The 23,656-nt window shown below is 38.6% G+C and overlaps 1 protein-coding gene across 5 annotated transcripts in view; it reads right to left on the bottom strand.

Moving 5' to 3' along the window:
* The window catches only part of mrpl23 (mitochondrial ribosomal protein L23), a 65,273-nt gene that overhangs the window by 20,736 nt on the left and 20,881 nt on the right, over positions 1–23,656 (bottom strand). For all 5 annotated transcript variants that reach the window (XM_073049241.1, XM_073049244.1, XM_073049240.1 and 2 more), the window contains one exon: positions 23,371–23,444. In XM_073049241.1, the coding sequence (XP_072905342.1) occupies positions 23,371–23,444 (74 nt within the window). The remainder of the gene's footprint in view (positions 1–23,370; positions 23,445–23,656) is intronic.

Genomic DNA, 23,656 nt, shown 5'->3' with positions numbered 1-23,656 from the left:
GTAAGCAGTTTTGGGCTCAATATTGTGCTGGAATTGGAGAGGATCCAGAGGAGGTTTACAAGAATGATCCAGGAATGAAAGGGTTGACACATGGTGGCTCCCAGCCTGTTCTCACTGGAGTTTTGAAGAATGAGAAAATGATCAAGTACTGAAAGGACTGGATACAGTGGACAAGGAGAGGATGTTTCCACATGGTACAGCCTCAGAATATAAGGATATTCCTTAAAACAGAGATGAGAAGAATTTATTTAGCCAAAGGGCTGTGAATCTGTGGAATTCGTTGCCACAAATGGCCGTGGAGGCCAAGTCATTTGAGTGTATTTAGGTGGAGATTGACAAGTTTTTTTTTTATTACTGAGGACATCAAAGGTTACTGGTAAAAGTCAGAAGAATGAAGTTAAGAGGGAAAATAAATCAGCAATGACTGAATGGTGGAACACACTCGATTGCCTCAATGGCTACACCTTATGATCTTAAATTGCAGAGCACTGACTAGAATCTTGCAAAGCCCTTTACGTGCAGAGGTGACATCAGAGGACACCAATCTTCCTTTGAAACAAAGGAATTCAGGATTAACTCCACAATTACAGACCATTCAAATTAACCATAGTACTGTGTGTCAATCCTAGTGCAGGGTTTCGACCCAAAACGTTGACAATTCCTTTCCCCCGTCCCCACCCCACAGATGTTGCTCAACTTGTTGACTCCTCCAGCACATTGCTTGTGTTCTAGACTGCAACATCCACACCCCACAATCTCCAGTATCCCCATAGATATTTTATATGTACATGAAGAACAACCAAGGAGAGGGCACAATTCTAAGATTCTAATTGAGCTTCTAGAACACACTTCAGAAAACGAAGCAATCATTGCATCCATACAGCAAAAACTTAAAACACCATCCAAGTAAAGGGTGATAAGTAAAAAACTGCATCACATAGATCATTCAGCGACCATCTCCAACAAACTTCCCCGTCAATAGTGGAACTCCCATATCACCTACAGTCTACTGGACTAACTAAAACACATACAATCTACTGGACTACCTAACACACATCACAATCTGTACCACTAAAGGAGATATAGATATCAGGTTCATAGGAACTGACTTGGAAGTGTATCACTATTTCTTCATAGTTGTTCAGTTTTAATCCTAGTGCTTCCTACCCACTCTACTGGGAGTACTTTCATCAGAAGAACTTGCTACAGTTCAAAAAAGCAGCACACTACCGTCACCGGAAGTACAATTAGAAATGGGCACTAAATGCTGGCCTTGCCAGTGTTGCCCACTTTCCAGAAATTAACTTTAAAATTATGTCAATGAAAACCATATTACACTACCTTACATACAGTATCTTTTATGCACTGTACACCATTATGCAACTAAAAAGGGATATCCCATTATCTTCCTAGGATATAAAACAGAAATCACAAGACAATAGTTCCACTGATGCTGACTGAAATCTTACACTGTTGCGTTAAACATTCAATATAATGGAAGGGGCCTGTTGGTGAGTTTAATCAATTGAGAACTTACTATAATTTATCACAGCTGCCAAACTCTAAACAGACTACAAAAAGCCAGTAGGCTATTTTGTCATAAAAACTAATCCTCTATAAGCAGATAAGGGATGATACTAGTAATTAAATAAATCCCCACAGCAAACAGTGATGCTTTTTTTTAAAAATAATAAATTATTTCCACCTTGGTTATTTACAATAAGGCACACCAAAATAATGTGATCTTTTACAATTCAAAGAATTGTCACATCAACAATACGCTGGTCCTGAGGAGTCCTGGTGCCATTCTAGGAAGGAAAGCTGTATTGCTCTCCCAAATTTTCACACACAGTTTCTACGGTTTTGTATGATTAAAATTCTACTACAGAAGTTCAACTACTAAACAATACTATATTCCACTTAAATATCACAAAACTGAATCAAATACTTTGCTGATGCAGAACATAAATGGAAACCAATCTGGCCAAATACTGTCTGTAGCAAGAAAATTAAACCAAAATTTGCAAAATTAAAATGATATTTAATACAAAAGTTTAGCACTTGAAAAGAAAATATACAGCACTGAAGAATAGAAGCAGCTGTAAAGCCTGAGAGTTAGGGTGACCTGATAATGTACACAAGGTTGTAATTCAGATCAAAACTTGCATCTCCAGTTCTTAACATATGCTCTGTTTATATCTAATTTTTATGACCTTTGCTAGCATTGGCTAAGGCTGCATTTTAAAAGTACACTACCCTACCATTGCACTTTGATTCCAACCCAAATGAAGTCAAAGTACAGTCAGCCCTTCTTATCCGCTGGTTCCGCATGCGCGGATTCAACCAACCGCGGATCAGGAAAACCCAGAAGTTCTCTCTCCAGCACTTGTTGTTTGAGCATGTACAGATTTGTTTCTTGTCATTATTCCCTAAACAATACAGTATAACAACTATTTACATAGCATTTACATTGTGTTAGGTATTATAAGTAATCTACAGATGATTTAAAGTATACCGGAGGATGTGCATAGGTTACTGCGGATCGGGATCTAAAAAAAACCAGAAGTTCTTAAGTCGGAACAGGTACATCCAGTATTATTTAGTTAGTCAGTTAGTTAGTTAGTCAAACATTAGTTAGTCAGTTAGTCAAACATTTGTCTTAGTATATAGTATATATTTTACCTTTCTATGCATATAAAACACTTAAGAAATGTATGTCTGTCCTGACGAAGGGTCTCAGCCCAAAACGTCGACAGCGCTTCTCCCTATAGATGCTGTCTGGCCTGCTGTGTTCCACCAGCATTTTGTGTGTGTTGTTGTAAGAAACGTATGTACTGTATTTCAATAATTAGTGTTGCTTAGTAATAATTGTAGCTTTCATCGGGACAGGGCCTTTCGCATACTCCATTATTCTCACTTTATCCTTTAAAATTGTTCCGATCATTGACCGACTGTAGCCTAACGCTTTTCCAATGACCGATGGCATTTCACTTCTTTCCAATCACTTTATTATTTCCACTTTATTGTCAATTGTGATTGTTCTCCGTCAACAGAACAGAAACACTGCGGGCAGCGGATCCCAAGCTCTGCTGGGTCCTAAAGTCCACCACACTGAAACAGATTAAATAAGGGACTTGAGCATCTGCGTTTTTTGGTATCCACAGGGGGTCCCGGAACCAATACTCCGCAGATAAGGAGGGCCAGCTGTAATTGCTAATGAAACTACTCTGGTATGGGTTCAGATTGATTATACAATAGGAAAATAATCCCAGTGATTAGAACATGATTTGTCAGACAGCATGGTAGAATAAAAGCTAAGAGAGAGTATCAAAAATGAAATTGTAGAGTAGGACATATTCACAGGAAGCTTGTATCATTTGCTTCTTTGATCTACTACAATGAGCTGGAAGGGAAAAATGCTAACAGTTAAAGTTAACAGTTAATGCTAACAGTTAACAGCTAAAATCTGTCTCACAGTTTTCAATGAGAATCTATCTCACACATTCGGTTTAGCAAGCTGCACTGAAAGTTCCGAGCACATAACTGGATTAATATTAATTATTCACACAGGAGTCAGCTTCCAGAAAAAGTACAAAAAATAACTAAGAACTGGCAAGGTCATCATTGTTTATAAAGTGCATTTATCTTCCTTTAATTTTAAGCTGCCAAACCAATGCAGTGCCACATCTTTATGAATTGGAAGGTAGAAGGCAAAGCCAAAACAGAGTGTAATTACTAGAAGTTTTTTAATTGTTGAAAGAGTGGGGTGAATGAAAACCCATTTCCTTAAACATAGCAAACACGAGGAAAGCTGCAGATGCTGGAAATTCAAACAACAACACACACAAAATGCTGGTAGAACACAGCAGGCTAGGCAGCATCTATAGGGAGAGGCGATGTTCGGGTCTCGGCCCGAAACGTCAACATCACTTCTCCCTATAGATGCTGCCTAGCCTGCTGTGTTCTACCAGCATTTTGTGTGTGTGTTCCTTAAACATAGGATATTATTCACCTTCTTCTCTAATACCTCACTTATAGAATCCCTAAGCTGACATCCAACATTAGAGAATGGATCATCTTGCACCAGTTTTTGGGCTCTTACACTTTGCAATATTGATGTAACACAGAATTGGTTACACTGGAGATAAGAGTCCAGATTAAACAGCTCCACATGTTTATTTGAACACTTCTGTGCACTATTCATATTACAGTGCATGACAGGTAAATGACATCCAAATGAAATGGAACTCCAATTTCAGCCCTCAACAACAAATACAAGAGCACCAGACAACAACGAGGGAGATGTCGCTGTAAAACCAGGAAAACATCACACTAATCTGGTGCATTTTTCACAAGATAAAGGAACAGCTTACTCAAATCACAAAACCAAACTGGCACTTTTATTAGTGACAATGAGAATCAGACTTAACATCACCAGCATATATCATGAAATTTGTTAACTTAGCAGCAACAGTACAATGCAATACATGATAATACAGAAAAAAAATAAGTAAATCAATTATGTATGTTCCGTGCCTATACAGGTATTCACCCCCAACCTTGAAAGTTTTCATGTTTTATTATTTTACATTATTAAATCACAATGGCTTTTTTGACACTGATCAACAGGAAAAGACTCTTTCATGTCAAAGTAAGAATATATCGCCAAAAGTGATCTAAATTAATTACAAATATAAAACACAAAATAATTGATTGCATAAGTATTCACCCCCCCTCCCCCTTAATATGACACACCAAATCATCACTGGTGCAGTCAATTGATTTTAGAGGTCAAATAATTAGCTAAATAGAGGTTTGCTTTTGGAAAGCTTTGTGCAGTTAAGGTGTTTCAATTGATTGTAGTGAAAATACACCTGTATCTGGAATGTCCAACTGCTAGTGTGTCAGTATCTGGCAAAAACTACATCATGAAGACAAAAGAACACTCCAAGCAACTCCGCAAAAAAGGTTTTGAAAAGCACGTCAGGAGATAGATATAAGAAAATTTCCAAGCAAAATACAGGGAAATCCTGGAGGAAAACCTGATGCAGTCTGCAAGAGAACTACAGCTTTGGAGAAGATTTATTTTCCATCAAGACAATAAACCAAAGTATAAAGCCAAAGCTACATGGGAATGGCTTAAAAATAACAGTTAATGTCCTGGAGTGGCCAACTCAGAGTCCAAACCTCAATCCAATTGAGAATCTGAGGCTGGACTTGAAAAGGACTGTTCACTCATGATCCCATGTAATCTGACAGAGCTTGAGCACTTTTCTGAAGGAGAATGGGGAAAAAATTGCAGTGCCTAGATGTGCAAAGCTGATAGAGACCAATCCACACAGACTCAAGTCGTAACTGCTGCCAAAGGAGCATCTACTATATACTGACTTGAAGGGGGTGAGTAATTATGCAATTATTTTGTGTTTAATAATTGTAATAAATTTAGACCAACTTGCAGAAATTTGTTTTCACTTTGACATGAAAAAAAGTCTTTTCTGTTGATTAGTGTCAAAAAAGCCAAATTAAATCCACTATGATTCAGTGTTGTAAAATAATAAAAACATGAAAATTTCCAAGAGAGGTGAATGCTTTTTATAGACACAAAATAAGTAGATAAATTAAAAATACTTTAAAAATTTAATATTAATTAAAAATTAATAATATTTTTTAAAAGTGATGTAGTTCAATGTCCATTTAGGAATCCGATGGTAAAGGGGAAGAAGCTGATCCTAAATCGTTGAGTGTGTGCCTTCAGCTTCCATATCTCCATCCTGATGGTAACAATGAGCAGCGGGCATGTACTGGGTGATGGGGTCCTTAATAATGGATGCTGCCTTCCTGAAGCAACGCTCCTTGAAGATGTCTTGGATACTACAGAGGCTAGTGCCCAAGATGAGATGACTAATTTTACAACTTTCTATAGGTTCTTCCAATCCTTTCTATGAGGATCAGTTCATGTCCCATCATCTTACCCTTCTTGAACTCCTCAATCAGCACTTTGGTCTTACTGACATTGAGTGCAAGGTTGTTGCTGTGACACTACTTAACTACCTGGTATATCTCACTCATGTATGCCATCTCATCTCCATCTGAGATTCTACCAACAATGGTTGTATCATCAGCAAATTTATAGATGGCATTTGAGCTATATTTAGCCACACAGTCATGGGTATAGAGAGAGTACAGCAGTGGGCTAAATACATATCTCTGAGGTGCACCAGTCTTGATTGTCAGCGAGAAAGAGATATTATTTCCAATCTGCACAAATTGTGGTCTTCTGGTTAGGAAGTCAAGGATCCAATTGCAGAAGGAGGTACAGAGGCCCAGGTTCTCTAGTTTATCAATCAGGCATATGGGAATGATGGTGTTAAACACTGAGTCTACAAACAGCATCCTGACATAGGTGTTTGGATTGTCAGGTGATCTAAGACCGTGTGAAGAGCTATTGAGGTTGTGTCTGCCGTAGACCTACTGTGGCAATAGGCAAATTGCCGTGGGTCCAAATCCTTGCTGAGGCAGGAGTTGATTCTAGCCATGACCAACCTCTCAAAGCATTTCATCACTGTTGACATGAATGCTGCAGGGCGATAATTATCAAGGCAGCTCATGCTGCTCTCTTTGGGCACTGGTATAATCGCTGCCCTTTTGAAGCAGGTAGGAACTTCCAACTGTAGCAGTGAAAGGGTGAAAATGTCCTTGAATACTCCTGCTAGTTGTTTGGCACAAGTTTTCAGAGCCTTACCAGATACTCCATCGAGGCCTACCTCCTTGGGAGGTTCACCCTCCTGAAAGACAGCCTGCCATCGGCCTCTGAGACAGAATGGTCTCCGGGCGCAGAATGGATCTTCACAGGAGTAGTATATTCTCCATTTCAAAACACAACATAGAAGGCATTGAGCTCTCGTTTCGCAATGAAGCATTGCTGCCATTCATGCTATTGGGTTTTGCTTTGTAGAAAGTAATGGCCTGCAAACCCTGCCAGAGTTGACATGCATCCATCTCCAATCTTGCTCAGAATTGTTTCTTATACAGACCTGGGTCACCAGACTTTAAACGTTGCAGATCTCACCTTCAGCAGATGACAAACCTCCTGGTTCATCCATGGGTTTTGGTTTGGTAGTGTATAGCAAGTTTTCATAGCTCAAACACCTTCCAAAGATCACAATTATGCTACACCTTTGAACATTTAGCTGCTTTGATACTTGTCCAAAGTGTACTTTAGTGACAACTCCACTAGCAGCACTTCATTCAGGGTGGATTGGGGCCATCAGGGCAAAAAGCCTAGTTCTTAAGAAAGCAGAGACATGATATTCTACTTTGGATTCACTAATGAGTAATGAATTTGCAAGTTCAGGTTTTCCACAATTCTTCGTCAATTGAGCTATTTTACATTCAGTGGGTTAAAAAAATTAACCACACTCATACTAGGATACTCTCTCTGTAGAGGTCAGGGCCCTTCAACTTCCCAGCCACAGGATGTTTCTACATCTCCCAAATAGCAGACCCCTGCCATGTCTCCCAATTTGCCACTTACTGATGAAATCAGAAAGGTTTCCATGTACTTTATTAATAACAGAAGTATTTCACAAAATCACACAAGCTCTCTAACAAATAATGAGTCAGAATAGCAGCCAATTCTCCGACTCAAATGCAAGCAGAGTAGAGGAAGAACGCACAGGTTCATCCAGAAAAGCAACGGCCATCCACCATAACCGAAGCCCAATAACCTCATGGTCCATTAGCATTTGTGGGTGAGCAACAGCTAAAAGTATCAGGTTATACCACTCCCAAGAAGCAACTAGTAGAAATGTAGCATACGTGAATTTAAGTATCAGTAAAAAATATTTAACTGCTATTTGATTCACTAATAACAGTGGGTAACAACAGCAGTAAGGTAACTTAAGGTAAGATTACACTGAAATTGTGACAAGGTGGTATGCTGCCACCTCCTGTAGGGAAAGAATTTGAGGAAGAAAAATGGGAAGCAGCTGTTAGGGCAACACTGCCATCCAGAGGATCATCGGTTTTTGAATAATTTCAGGTCACCAGACACATAAACAATCCAGGTAACAGTCAACAAAATACTTAATTATTGAAAAACTATGTCAAACTATTGCAATTTAGATTGATAGAACATTGATTTAAGCAGAGAGAAGGATAAACAAGAGACTGCAGATGCTGGAGAGATTCAATGGGTCAAGCAGCATCTGCGGTGGGAAACGAACAGTTGCTATTTTGGTTTCATTTTTCTTCACAGATGCTGCCTAATCCACTGAGTTCCTCCAGTATCTTTTTTTGCTGATATTAACAGACATTTACATTTTGTAAATAAAAAATGCCTGAAAAACAAGTAATGATTATTCAGTACAATGATCTAGTACACAAAACATCATAAAATGTGCTGTAATAACCAATACTCATCATTAGAAATTTATACTGTATTCATCATTTTATTCCTAGTTAAAGAAAAAAGCCAAAATTAAAATTTAAAAAGAGTGAATACCAGCCATGGAGTTCTGAACCTGGTGACCATGCATTTTATAATGTGGTTGTCTCGAAAATAAATTATCAAATCTGGAAAGGGATGGGGCAGGCTCTTGGAGAACAATGAAGTTCAAAGTAAATTTAATATCAAAGTACATATATGTCACCATATACAACCCTGAGATTCATTTTCTTGTGGGCATACACAGTGAATCCAAGAAACACTATAAAACCAATGAAGGACAAACAACCAATGTGCAAAGAGCAAAAACTGTGCAAACATGAAAGAGAAAAGAATATTAATGATAATAAATAAGTATAATAAATAGAGCAATTATATACAAATAGAGCAAGGAACAACCTGAGGTTTGAACAATTTAAGTTCCGGGCCAAATTGAAAAGGCCAGGCTGTCAGGGCTAGAGGTGAGGGATGGGCCAGTTCAACCACTGCTCTGGGAGTTTTACTCGACTCTATACTGAACTTCAGCTCGCTTCTCCACAATGTTCACTCATCTCTGCACCGAACAGCGGCTGTGGCTTGCAACAATCAAACTGTGGACTCACTTTTGTGAACTTTTATTGCTTACTTTTATTGACATGTTTTTTGTTTTTTCTTCTGCACATTTCAGGTTTGACTTTTTTTTTTAAATGGGTTCTATTGAGTTTCTTGGTTTTGTAGCTGCCTGTAAGAAAACAAATCTCAAGGTTCTATAAAGTACATATGCTTTGATAAGAAATATATTTTGAACTTGAACTAGAAATAAGCAACAAATATCGAGAACATGAGATGAAGAGTCCTTGAAAGTGAGTCCATAGGTTGTGGGAACAGTTCAGTGATGGGGCAAGTAAAGGTGACTGAAAGTGGTTCAAGAGTCTGATGGTTGAGGGGTAATGATTGTTCCTGAATCTGGCAATGTGGGTCCTGAGGCTCCTGTACCATTTTTCTGATGGCACCAGCAAAGAAAGCATGGCCTGGATAATGAGGATTCGATGATGGAAGCTGCTTCCTGCAATAGCGCTCTGTGTAGCTGTGCTCAATGATGAAAAGGGCTTTACCCATGATGGACTGTGCCATATCTATGACTTTTTGTCAGCTTTTCTGTTCAAGCTTTTCAAGCTTTTCTGTTTACTTCCACAGCAAACTGTGATGCAAACAGTCATTATACTCTCCACCACACGTCTACATAAGTTTGTCAAAGTTTCAGATGTCATACCAAATCTTCACAAACTTCTGAGGAAGTAGAGGTGCTACCGTGCTTTCTTCATAATTGCACGTACATGCTGGGCCCAGGACAGAGCCTCTGAAATTATTACACTAAGAAATTCAAAGTTGCTGACCCTCTCCACATCTGATCCTCCGAAAAGGACTGGCTCATGAACCAATTTACTCCTCCTGAAGTCAATAATCAGCTCCTCGGTCTTGCTGACATTAAGTGAGAGCTTGCTGTTGGCACCACTCAGCCAGGTTTTCAATCTCCCTCCTATATGCTGATTCATGGCCACCTGATTTGAGAATTACAGTGGTGTCATCAACAAGCTTAAATATGGCATTGAAGCTGTGCTTAGTCCTACAGTCATAAATATAAAACGAGAAGAGCAGGGGTCTAAGCTCACAGCCTTGTGGCACCCCTGTGCTGATGGGGATTGTGGATGAGATGTTGTCATCCAAACTGACTGGGGTCTGCAAGTGAGGAAATTGAGAATCCAATTGCACAGAGGTATTGAGGCCAAGGTCTTGAAGATTATTGATTAGTTTTGAAGGGATGATAGTGTTGAATGCCAAGCTGTAGTCAATAAAGAGCATCCTAATGTCTGATCTAATGAAATGGCATCTGCTATGGACCTGTTGTGCCAGCAGGCAAATAGGAGCAGATCCAAGTCACTTCTCAGGCAGGAGTTGATATAGTTCATCACTAACCTCTCAAAGCACTTCATCACAGTGGACGTAAATGCTACCGGTATAATTGAAGCCTACTTGAAGCAGGTAGATACCTCAAATTGCCAAAGCAAGAGGTTAAAGATATCGGTGAACACTCCATAATATAAATACATAAGATAGCTTATATACTAAGATTGATTGTATGATCATAAAGTGACACTAGGCATAGGAATATCTGTATATAAGGTGACTGACATAAAACGAACAAGTAGTGGTGGGGGGGGTGCTGTGGAGGGGTGGGTTAGTGAGTTGAAGTGTTGATTAGCCTTACTGCTTGGGCCAAGTTTACATTGTATTAAAATTACAGTGATAGTACTTAAAAGTCAGGGTGACGAGTGACCTGGAAGAAAACTTATAGTGGCAGTGACAATGTGCAAACTACGTTAGGTGGAGAGTCTGATGGCTTGGAAAGTTCAGTTGCAGGAGTCTGAAAGTTAAGCAACATTGAGGTTAAGCAAGGAAACGAAAAAAAAATAATTTATCTCGATTCAAACTAGACAATGCCATTCAAATCCAAAACCCCACCAGATCCACAAATCAAGATATGACACCTGAAACGGAGCAGAATGTCAAATATCTCAGCATCTAACTACCAGTTAATTCCAGATGTTCTGCTCTAGAAGAGCACAGTGTAAATGTCAGGAACAAGCTGACCCGGTCACTGCAGTCAGCCAGTATGCTCCGCAGAACAGCAGGTTAGTAAGCTGCACAATCAAGCCCTATAGCTTTCAAAACAGAATTGGAAAAGTTATTGAATGGAAAAAAGAAATAAGATTATGGAGAAAGCAAAGTCTTTAAGGAATCAGTACAAGCAAATGGCAAAATGGGTACCTATTGTGCTGAATAAATTATTTGAAGTCTTTGATTCTTATTTGAGACACATTGCAGGAGAATCATATAATCAAATATAATCAACAATCACAAAATGCTGAGCGTAACTCAGCAAGTCAGGCAGCAACTACGGAAGGAAAGGGGAGGAGAGAGAAGGGGGGGTAGGGGGAAGGGGAGGGGTAGTAGGAGAAGTAGTAAAAAAAATTGGCAGGTGATAGGTGAGACCAGCTGAGTGGGAAGGTGGATGTGGAGAGGATTCATGATGAAGGATCTCCGCCCAAAACATTGTTTATTTTCCTGACGCACTGAGTTCCTCCAATGTTTATGTGTGATGCTCAAGATTTCCAGCATCTGCATTGTCTCTCGTGTCTCTAATAAAATATAATGTTGACCAAGAATCACTCTAGCAACATCTGTGAAAGATGCTATATAAAACTGTTTTACTTTTCTACAGAAGCCAACAGCAAGGCTCCTCATTTAAATCATGACACTGCTATTAGCAAAGAATGCATTTTGCATACTCAATAAAAAAGATTACATTCACTGAGGATATTGCACCTAAACTTTTGCATACCCAAACAAATTATATAGCGCAACAAACAAACCGATGTAGAAATGCTGCTAAGTGTCTCAAAGTCTCGACAGTAAATACTGAGGTCCCAGCAGGCAGGAAATGGAAGGCTCAAGACGCAGTGGAGATGGCTGAGTCACATCTGAGGCACAGGGATCTGGAAAGGACAGTGGCAACTGGTCCGGTGGGACAGGGCAGCTTCCACCAACCAACCTCAACAGGGCTTACAGCAAAGTAGTCCAGGAAAAGGTGTAAGCAGATGTTGAGGAAGTGCATACTCCTAGGATGGTAGGAATGGGGCAGCAGGGAACCTGAACAAGATGGAAGGGTATGCTGAAGCAGAAAATCTCCTGGTCCAACATCCAGTCGGCAGAACCCCAGTACATCAAGTTCATGATCCAGACCATGTACAACATCCTGCCTAGTCCAGCAAACCTTTCTGCTTGGGGCAAAAGCGAGGCACCATCATGTCCTCTCTGCCCTGGAACACATCTTCAGAAGCTACCCAAAAGCCCTGGGAGAAGGCTGCTACGGCTGAAGGCAGTGGCAGAAAATGTGTCCTTGGCCATTAACAACAGTAAACACCTCTACCAACACAGAATGCCCATAACTTTGTCAAAGCTGGAGACCTGCCTCAGCCCAGATCACCAGCATGCTTGCTCACCACTGTGTCTGACTGGTAACTGAGAGTAGATCTAGGTAAGCAATTAAAGTTCCCAGACTTTATTGCATCATCATTCTGTCAGAAACCTCAAAGCAGGTGGTCATTGTAGAACTAACAATGCCTTGGGAAGACCAGATTCAGGAAGCATTCAAACACAAGAAAGCCAAATGCCAGGAGCTGTTAGAGCAGTGCCAGACACAGGGATGGAGCCTACAGAGATGGGGTATAGTGGCTTTGTTGGCTGTTAACTCTGCAGAACCTAATCTCTCCTTGGCATTATGGGGGCTGCAAAGAAAAGAATGATCAGGACCATCACAGACACTGCTGTGTGTGCTTCCAGATAACTGTAGATCAAGAGATGTAAACACAAAGTACTCTGCAGATGCTGTGGTCAAATCAAGACGTACAAAAATGCTGGATGAACTCAGTAGGTCGGGCAGCATCTGTTGAAAGGAGCAGAAATGTTGACTGCTCCTTTCAACGGATTCTGCCCGACCTGCTGAGATCAAGAGGTGTGACCTGTGGACCTGGACCAATGCTGCTTGGACACAAGCTGGGGCCTGACCCCTGGCTGGGTCAACTGGGCAAAGGTGTCTGATGTTGGAAGACCCGAAAAACCTGATGACCCCAGACTACATCACTGATGATGTGTCCCAATGCACCCTAGGATGCATCTCAGCATCAGGTATACTTCCCTTCAACCCACTTCAGCAGGGCTTGACAATATTGGTCTACATGAGGCACAGACCTTCCTAGAAATAGCCAAATTAAAAGATATGTCTTCCAAACCAGAACTACATGACTTATGAGGAACAATGTGACATCACAAAAAGGTCAATGTTTGTGGATATAGTTACATTATTTTTCATTAGGATAAAAGTTGGAGAAGATTGCAGTAAAGTACATTATGCCAAAATGGCACTTTGTAATCAAAAGCAATTAAATACAGGGGATTAGTGACTAATAAAAGTCCTGATACGAATTTAGTTGTTTAAAATAAAAATCTATGAAAAGTAATATGGCTATACACCATTCAGGTTATTAACACATATTCCAGGTTTAACTCATCAGGAAACAATTAGTATGATGCAGATGATAAATTTATATTGAGTGAACAATACAGAATAAAAGACTAACTTTAGCCCAGTGGAAATGCTTTTGCAAGGGCTCTGCATGGAGTCGAATGCGCATCAAGGGCTGCTGTTGAGAAGACTGGTTATTTATTAGACACGACTTCTTTCAGATGGAACATTAAACCAGGCTCTGCTTCCCCCCCCCCCCCCCCCCAATTGGAGGGCTATCCAAGGAATAAAAGTTTCAAGGGATAATGGAAATTTTTTATTCAATATTTGTGAATCTAACTATACCTCTTTACCTCATTGCTCTCTTGAAACTCACTAAGCAAGAAGTGACTGCAATGCTTCCTCACATAACAGTGACAACATTTCAAAATTATTAATTAGCCATAAAACACAGCAATATTCTGAGAACATGAAAGATATTACAAAATATGCTTTCTTTTTTCTCATGGTCATTCTCTTGATAACAATAGTTCCCTAAACTTCAAAGCAGATTACTGCTTGTAGAAAACTCTGGCAACTTCAGAGTAGCTATTATAAACCTCTACAAAAAAAAAAGCAAGTTTTCATTTTCTCCTGCTGTGCAAATGTCTGACCATGCAATTCCTTGGGTTTACCCTATTAAAGTGCACAATTCAACCGTCAATAGTTCAGGAAAGAGACTCATTCTGTTTCTCCAACAGCTTTTCTTTCCTTAAAACAATGTTGTTGACCAAATCAGCAAGTTGGCGGTTTGGAGCATTGAGAAACCTTGTACTCAATGCAGTCAATGAAGACTACTGACTCAATATGCTAACTTAATCCTTCAAAACTTCTCCCTCTCCTTTTCACCTTATTGTTATTTTGTGGTCTCCGAAACTCTCCTGCTCACTGTTTGTTAACTTGTAAACAAGTGAACAAGCATAACATTACGCCATGCTCCAGCTAGCTCAGTGCATCTTTATCAAAAATGCTGATATAAAATTTGTAACATTTGCTGTTTACCAAGAAAAAGCTGATTGTGTGATGTCATTTGCCTCTATTTACATCTGATTTATCTGCCAAAAATATCTAACATTATCTTTTGTCCAGCAAAACAGGTCACCGTGTTCTTTGGTCACGTGCTCTCTTATCCACTTGATATGCAGGAGTTCCAAACTACTGCTCAATTATCTGCCGAGCTTCCTTCATTCTCTATCATCTTCAGCTCTTTTTAGAAATGGTTGCACCAACAACATTTCATTAAGAAACTACTTATTTTTAAAACTGTGTTAATTTTAATTATTTTAAATACCATAGAAAGGAAAAAAGAACATTTAAATATTTGAACTGGTTAAATTGGAGAGGAACAGAGTGCTACATTCCTTTGGAATAAGACCATCATTAAGTAACTGTACAGCTGCAAAGGGTAGTCATCACATCATTCCTGTATTATCTCTTTAAAATTATCCTCTCACTCCCTTTTATCCTATGGTATTACATTTTTCTTTTTCTGAAGTACGTATCTAACTCAACACATGAAGCAAAGCAAAAATCTCCATTATCCTACAGATAAAAGCTTAGGACAAATTAAATGGATCAATATCCTGCAACATATTATTTATTTGCCCCTGTCATACTTTGGAACATCGTCTGAAGATCAGCTTTTTATAGAGATACCACAACGCAATCAACCATTACTTAAAAATATGAGCCAATGCCAACTTCCATAGGCTAAACATCTGTACAAAGCCTAGCACATTGGTTCACTATTGATTGTGATTATTTCTAGACAAAGCATGTTATCGAAGCTAGATAGCGATGATCTACTTTTGATCATCTTTGGCATCAGCTATGATTGACAAGTGCCCTTACCTATAATGGATGTAATTTAACCACTTTAGTGCTAAGAGGAACATTCAAATTGAAACTCTATTTCCAACAGATAATGAAGAAACAAATCCACAGATGTTAAACACTTAAAAATCATAAATATTACATGCACTTTCCCACAATTTCAATGGATATAATGTAGAATCATAGAGCAACAGAAAAGTACAGCCCAGAAACAGGCATTTCAGCCCATCCAGACCTGCCTACCATCGACCTACACCAGGACCATAACCCCATATCCCTACCATCCACATACATATCCAAACTTCTCTAAAATATTGAAATTGAGCTTGCATGCACCATTTGTGCTGGCAACTCATTCCACTCTCATGACCCTCTGAATGAAGGTTTCCCTCATGTTCCTCTTAAACTTTTTACCTTTCCCCCTTAACCCATGACCTCTAGTTGCAGTCCCACCCAACCACGATGGAAAAAGCCTGCTTGCATTTACCCTATCTATATCCCATAATTTTGTATACCTCTGTCAAATCCCCCCCTCAATCTTCTATATTCCAGGGAATAAAGTACTAACCTATTCAAGCTTTCATTATAACTCAGGTCCTTCAGTCCTGGCAACATCCTTGTAAATTTTCTCTGTATTCTTTCAAACGTATTTACATCTTTCGTGTAGGAAGGTGACCAAAACAGCACACAATATCAACATCTTATACAACTTCAACAAAACATAGATAGATAGATAGATAGATAGATAGATAGATAGATAGATAGATAGATAGATAGATAGATAGATAGATAGATAGATAGATAGATAGATAGATAGATAGATAGATAGATACTTTATTCATCCCCATGGGGAAATTCAACATTTTTTCCAATGTCCCATACACTTGTTGTAGCAAAACTAATTACATACAATACTTAACTCAGTAAAAATATGATATGCATCTAAATCACTCTCTCAAAAAGCATTAATAATAGCTTTTAAAAAGTTCTTAAGTAGTTTACTTAAATACATTAAATACAATCAACCCCGGCACTTTAACATATCTTACTCCTGGCGGTTGAATTGTAAAGCCTAATGGCATTGGGGAGTATTGACCTCTTCATCCTGTCTGAGGAGCATTGCATCGATAGTAACCTGTCGCTGAAACTGCTTCTCTGTCTCTGGATGGTGCTATGTAGAGGATGTTCAGAGTTATCCATAATTGACCGTAGCCTACTCAGCGCCCTTCGCTCAGCTACCGATGTTAAACTCTCCAGTACTTTGCCCACGACAGAGCCCGCCTTCCTTACCAGCTTATTAAGACGTGAGGCGTCCCTCTTCTTAATGCTGCCTCCCCAACACGCCACCACAAAGAAGAGGGCGCTCTCCACAACTGACCTATAGAACATCTTCAGCATCTCACTACAGACATTGAATGACGCCAACCTTCTAAGGAAGTACAGTCGACTCTGTGCCTTCCTGCACAAGGCATCTGTGTTGGCATCACATCTTCTGTACTCTATAATTTGATTTATGAAAGCCAATGTGCCAAAAGCTTTCTTTACGACCCTATCTACCTGTGATACCACATTCAATGAAATATGGACCTATATTCCCTGAGTGCTATAGATCCCTTTATTCTACAGCACTCCTCTGTGCCTCACCATTCACTGTGTAAAACCAACCATGGTAGATTCTACTGAACTTCGCATTTGTCTGCATTAAATTCCATCGGCCATTTTTCAGCCCTTTTTCCCCAGTTGGTCCAGATCCCACTGCATACTCTAATAGTCTTCCTCACTGTCCACTACACCCTCAAATTGGTGGCATCCGCAAATTAGATCCAGTTAATTAATCAGATTACCATCCAGATCATTGATATAGCTAACAAACAATAACGGGCCCAGCAGCAATCCCTGTGGCACTCCTCTAGTTACATGCCTCCAGTCAGAGAGGCTACCACTCTCTGGCTTCTCGCACAAAGCCAATGTCAAATCCAATTTGCTATCTCATCTTGAATGCTATTCAACTGAACTTTCTTGACCAACCTCCCATGCAGGAACTTGTCAAATGCCTTGCTAAGTAACATCCACTGTCTTACCTTCATCAACTTTCCTGGCATAACTTTATAAGATGTGTAAGATTAGACATGACCTACCATACACAAAGCCATCCCTAATCAGTCCATGCCCATCCAAATACTCATAAATCCAGTCCCTAGAATACCTTCCAATAATTTTCTCACCAGCCTATAATCTCATTGTTTAATTTTTGAGCCTTTCTTAAACAGCAGAACAACATCCAATCCTCTGCTACCTCACTCGTCACCAAAGGATGATTCAAATATCTCTGCTCTGGTTCCTCCAGTTTCTGCACTTGCCTCCCACAGGATCCGAGAGAACACCTTGTCAAGCCTGGGGATTTATCCATCCTAATTTGCCACAAGACTGCAAACACCTCCTCCTCCTCTATAATCTGTATAGGGACCATGAACTCAGTGCTGCTTTGCCTCACTCCTATAGTCTCTGTGTCCATCTCCCGAGTAAATACAGATACAAAAAAAATCTATTTAAGATCTCCCCCATCTCTTTTGGCTCCACACATGGATTACCCTTCTGACCTTCCAAAGTACCAATTGTGTGCCTTGCAATCCTTTTGCTCTTATATTATGTGTAGAATCCTTCAGTCCTTCAAGGATTCTCCTTTATTTTGTTTGCTAGAACTTCTTCACGCCTTCTTTTAGCCCTCCTGATTTCTTTCCAAAGTGTTCTCTTGCATTTCTTATACTCCATAAGTACCTCATTTGCTCCTACCTGCTTATACTGCTATGCAGCTCTTTATTCAACCACAGCCTCAATATCTCTTGAGAACCAAGGTTCCCTACATCTGTTATTTTTACCTTTTATTCTGACAAGCACATACAAGTTTCGTACTCTCAGAATTTCACTTTTGAAGGCCTCCAACTTACCAAGTACACCTTTGCCAGGAAACAGTCTGTTCCAGATCCTTCCTGATACCATCATAATCTCCAAATTATGACCTCAACCCGTAGACCAGACCTATCTTTTTCCATATTTACTCTGAAACTAATGGCATTACAATCACTAGGTGCAAAGTGCTCTCCTACACAAAAGATGTCACCTGCCTTGACTCATTCCCTAATAGCAGGTCAAGTAACACATACGCTCTTGCTGAGATTTCTATGTACTGATTAAGGAAACCTTCCTGAACACATTTGACAAACGCTATCCTATCTAGTCCTTCCACAGTATGGGAGTCACAGTCAATATGTGGAAAGTTAAAATCACCTACTATAACAACATTATGTTTATTGCAATAGTGTGTGATCTCTCTACAAATTTGTTCCTCTAAATCCCGCAGACTGTTGGTGGTCTGTAATACAGCCTCATTAACATTGTCATACCTTTTTCAGTCCTCAGTTCCATCCATAAAACCTCACTAGACAAGTTTATCAAACTGTCCTGACTCAGCACTTCCGCGACATTTTCCCCGTCTAGTAATGGCATCCCTCCTCCTTTAGTTCTTCCTGCTCTGTCACATCTAAAGCAAAAGAACCATGGAATATTGAACAGCCAGTCCTGCTCCTCGTGCAACCAAATTTCACTAATGGCTATAGTACCATAATTCCATGTGTTGATCCATACATACCCTGAGCTCATCCACCTTTCCTACGATACTTCTTGCATTGAAATATACACAGCTCAGGACGTTAGTTGCACCATGCTCAACCTTTTGATTTCTGACTTTGTCTGAGTTATACAATTGTAGCAACAATATCTGTTGCTACAACCTCTCCACTAACTGCTCTGGCACTCTGTTTCCCATCCTCCTGCTACTTGTTTAAACCCTACCTTGCAGCACTAGCAAACCTTCCCACTCAGATATTAGTCCCCTTCCAGTTCAGGTGCAAACCACCTCTTCTCTATGGGTCCCACCTTCCATAGAACAGCGCCCAATGTTCCAAACGTCTGATACTCTCCCTCCTACACCAACTCCTTAGCCATGTGTTAAACTATATAATCTTCCTATTTCTGGCCTCGCTAGCACATGGCATGGGTAGCAATCCTGAGATCATAACCCTGGAGACCTGATCGATGTGACTTTCCTCTACTAGGTCATCCCCCCACAAGTATCCAAAGTGGTTTACCTGTTGTTGAGGGGAATGGCCACAGGGTACTCTGCACTGGCTCCTTAACTCCGTTCCCCTTCCTGACAGGCACCCAGTTTCGGGGTCCTGCACCTTGGGCGTAACTACCTCTCTATATAACCTTTTCTTTTTCCATCTTTTTATTAGTATTATTAATATCAACATAATAAAATTAATACATAGATAGTGGGATTACAAACTTACAAATTTATACTGAACATGAAAGGATACACAAGCAATAGTTACAATATAATTAAGTCTTCCCAAATCATGAATGATACAAATAGCATATAAACAAAGCAAAACTAGGTTATATCATAATATATATTAAAAAAAGAGAAAAAGAAAAAAAATTGTTAGAAAAACTAATCTAACAACCTAATAACTAATAAAGAGAAAAAAAGGGAAAAAAGAGAAAAAAAATAAAAAAATAAAAAAATAAAAAATGGGCTGTTTATAATATCTATTAAAAAAATACAAAATCATCAGTGTCGCCAACTCCAATCCTCTCAACATATGTATAATCAAAACTGGAAAAACAAATAGGTTTGGAACAGGGTCACATTACATCATATGAAAATATTGAATAAATGGTCTTCATGTCTTTTCAAATTTAATAGAAGGGTCAAATACAACACTTCTAATTTTCTCCAAATTTAGACATAACATAGTTTGAGAAAGCCAATGAAATACGGTAGGGGGATTAATTTCTTTCTAATTCAACAAAATAGATCTTCTAGCCATTAATGTAAGAAATGCAATCATTCGACACGCAGAAGAAGATATGAGTCCATCATTGGTAAACCAAAAATTGCAGTAATAGGATGAGGTTGTAAATCAATGTTCAATACCATGGAAATAATATCAAAAATGTCTTTCCAATATTTTTTCAAAAGCGGACATGACCAAAACATATGAGTTAAAGATGCTATCTCAGAATGACATCTGTCACAAATAGGATTTATATAGGAATAAAAACGAGCCAATTTATCCTTGGACATATGAGTCCTGTGCACAACTTTAAACTGTATTAACGAATGTTTAGCACATATAGATGATAAATTGACTAACTGAAGAATTTTATCCCAATTCTCAATAGGGATAGTAAGGTTAAGTTCTCTTTCTCAATCATTTTTAATCTTATAGAAGGGCTCTGAATGTATTTTCATAATTATATTGTAGAGTTTTGATATTACACCTTTCTGAGAAGGATTTAGTTCTAACAAATTCTCCAAAATACCCGAAGACTCAAGATTTGGAAAGGTAGGAAGTACAGTATTTAAGAAATTCCTAATCTGTAAATATCTAAAAAAAATGAAATCTAGACAAATTATATTTATTAGATAATTGTTCAAAAGACATAAAACAATTATCCAAAAATAAATCGGAAAATCGTAGTAATCCTTTAGTCTTCCAAGCTGAATAAGCTTGGTCTATAATAGGATAAAAAAAGAAATTGGATACAATAGGAACAGTTAAAACAAACTGATTCAACCCAAAAAATTTCCGAAATTGAAACCATATACGTAAAGTATGTTTAACTATCGGATTGTCAATTCGTTTCTGCAATTTAGAAAGAGCAAAGGGAAGAGAAGACCCTAAAATAGAACCCAATGAAAATCCTTGTACAGATTTAGTTTCCAGGTTCACCCAATGAGGGCTAAAAGATAAATCCCAATCCTTTAACCAACATATCAAATATCGGATATTAACTGCCCAATAATAAAATCTAAAATTAGGCAATGCCAATCCACCTTCCATCCTTGCCTTCTGTAAATATTTTTTACCTAATCTAGGATTTTTATTCTGCCATATATATGGGGAAATTTTTGAATCAACATTAGCAAAAAAAGATTTCGGAATAAAAATTGGTACCGCTTGAAATATATATAAAAACTTGGCTAAAATAATCATCTTAATAGCATTAATCCGACCTATCAGAGATAAAGATAATGGTGACCATTTAGTGAACAAATATTTAATCTGATCAATTAAGGGTAAAAAAATTAACCTTAAATAACTCCTTATAATATTTTGTAATTTTAATCCCTAAGTATATAAAAGAGCCATTAACTAATTTAAAAGGTAAATTTCCCATAAATTGGAACCTGTCTATTTAAAGGAAACAATTCACTCTTATTAAGATTTAATTTATACCCAGAAAAATTACTAAATTGAGCCAACAATGATATAACTGCAGGAATGAATTTCTCAGGATCAGAAATAAATAATAATAAATCATCTGCGTATAATGATAACTTATGTATATCCATCCCACGAGTAATGCCAAAAATGTTCGGTGATTCTCTGATAGCAATTGCCAAAGGTTCTAAAGCAATATCAAATAATAATGGACTAAGAGGACAGCCTTGTCTAGTACCCCGAAATAAACGAAAAAAGGGAGATCTTTGATTGTTAGTAAAAACCGAGGCTACTGGAGTATGATATATCAGTTTAATCCAGGAAATAAATGTCGGACTAAAATTAAACTTCTCAAGCACAGTAAATAAGTATGGCCATTCAACTCTATCAAATGCTTTCTCCGCATCTAATGAAATGACACATTCTGAGGTGCTACGTGAAGGAGTATAAACAATATTCAATAATCTCCTAATATTGAAAAAAGAATAGCGATTTTTAATAAAACTAGTTTGATCTTCCGAGATAATTTGAGGTAATACCTTCTCCAGCCTGGACGCCAGTAACTTGGAAAAGATCTTGGAATCTACATTCAATAAGGATATTGGTCTATAGGATGCACAGTCAGTAGGGTATTTATCTTTTTTCAATATTAAAGAAATGGAAGCTCTATAAAAAGATTGTGGCAGTTTACCCAATCTAATTGCTTCTTCAAAAACCCTGCATAACCAAGGAGAAAGAGTAGAGGAAAAACACTTAAAAAATTCCACTGTATACCCATCTGGACCTGGTGCTTTTATATAACCTGTCTATCACACCCTCAGCCTCCCGAATGAAGCGCAGCTGGATACACTTCTCACAGGTGTAGGTGTCAGGGACACTAGCGGTCTTCCTGACAGGAGTGTACAACTATCCTGCCTGTCATCCCTATTTGCTCTAACTGAGCAAATTTAAAGAAGGAAAAGCAATAAATAAACTGTGGGAAAAGAAATCTACCTACAGCTTTTTGCTTTCTCTGACTGAAGCCTCACCTTGCTGAAGCCTTCAAGAGCTAAGGTATCAAAATCTCCATCCTAACACTCCTCACTCCAATAATGGCCACTCGCTTGCCCCTGTCTTATTTTAATTTATTCATGCCAATCAATTCCGATTCTGCTCAAGACACCAAACTGCCGCAAGTTGATGCCTTATGTACTCAATGTGCGAACGTGAGTGAGCTACGACTTCTCACACATCAGATTTCTGATTGGCCATTGCTCAAAACACAAAACTGCGGCTAGTCGATGCCTTACGTACTCAATCGGCGAACATCAGTGAGCTACAGAACATCTTCACAACAAGGTCAGCCATGGACAAAAAAGCTACAAATTTAGTTCCCATGACAAGAGTTAAACAGAATATTTAGATAAAATGTATGTCATAGATATACTGAAGGACAGTTTAATCATTTATTTGGATGGTAAATGGAGGTGAATGGGAAAGCATGCCAAGAAAGAAAAGCAAAATTTTTACTTCTGAGGGAAGAATGCACACAAGGTTCCTTCAATATCAAGGAAAAAAAAGTGAGACGTTAACTTGTATGCTTTAAATAATTAACAAGAGTAAAAGATATTGGAGATTAAAAGCTAAAGAGATGCCAATCATGTGTAGTACTTGAGAGTTGTAACAAATATGATGAAGAGAAATTGGGTTGCACTTACTAACTGAACGTAGGCAACTTTATAATCAGGCCGTTTCACTCTCTGATTCTTATGATTTCGCTTCTTGCTAGTACCTAAAAAAAGTTATGAGAGATTGTGAGCAACAAATAATCAAAGGTTTCGTCCTTGTATTTTGCTTCTGATGAGAAGTTACTCATATTATATGATGCATTGAATAAGAAACAACACCTTTGTGCATGACACCAAGTGTTGCTTTTTTTTGGTATCTAACTAAATACGCAGATTTCCCGGCTTCCTTGTCTAGTACTGCCACTCAACTATTACA

The sequence above is a fragment of the Hemitrygon akajei genome, chromosome 6, assembly GCF_048418815.1.
Source record: "Hemitrygon akajei chromosome 6, sHemAka1.3, whole genome shotgun sequence".
Classification (NCBI taxonomy): domain Eukaryota; kingdom Metazoa; phylum Chordata; class Chondrichthyes; order Myliobatiformes; family Dasyatidae; genus Hemitrygon; species Hemitrygon akajei.
The sequence above is the reverse complement of the archived record's forward strand: the minus strand, read 5'-3'. Positions and strand labels throughout refer to the sequence as shown.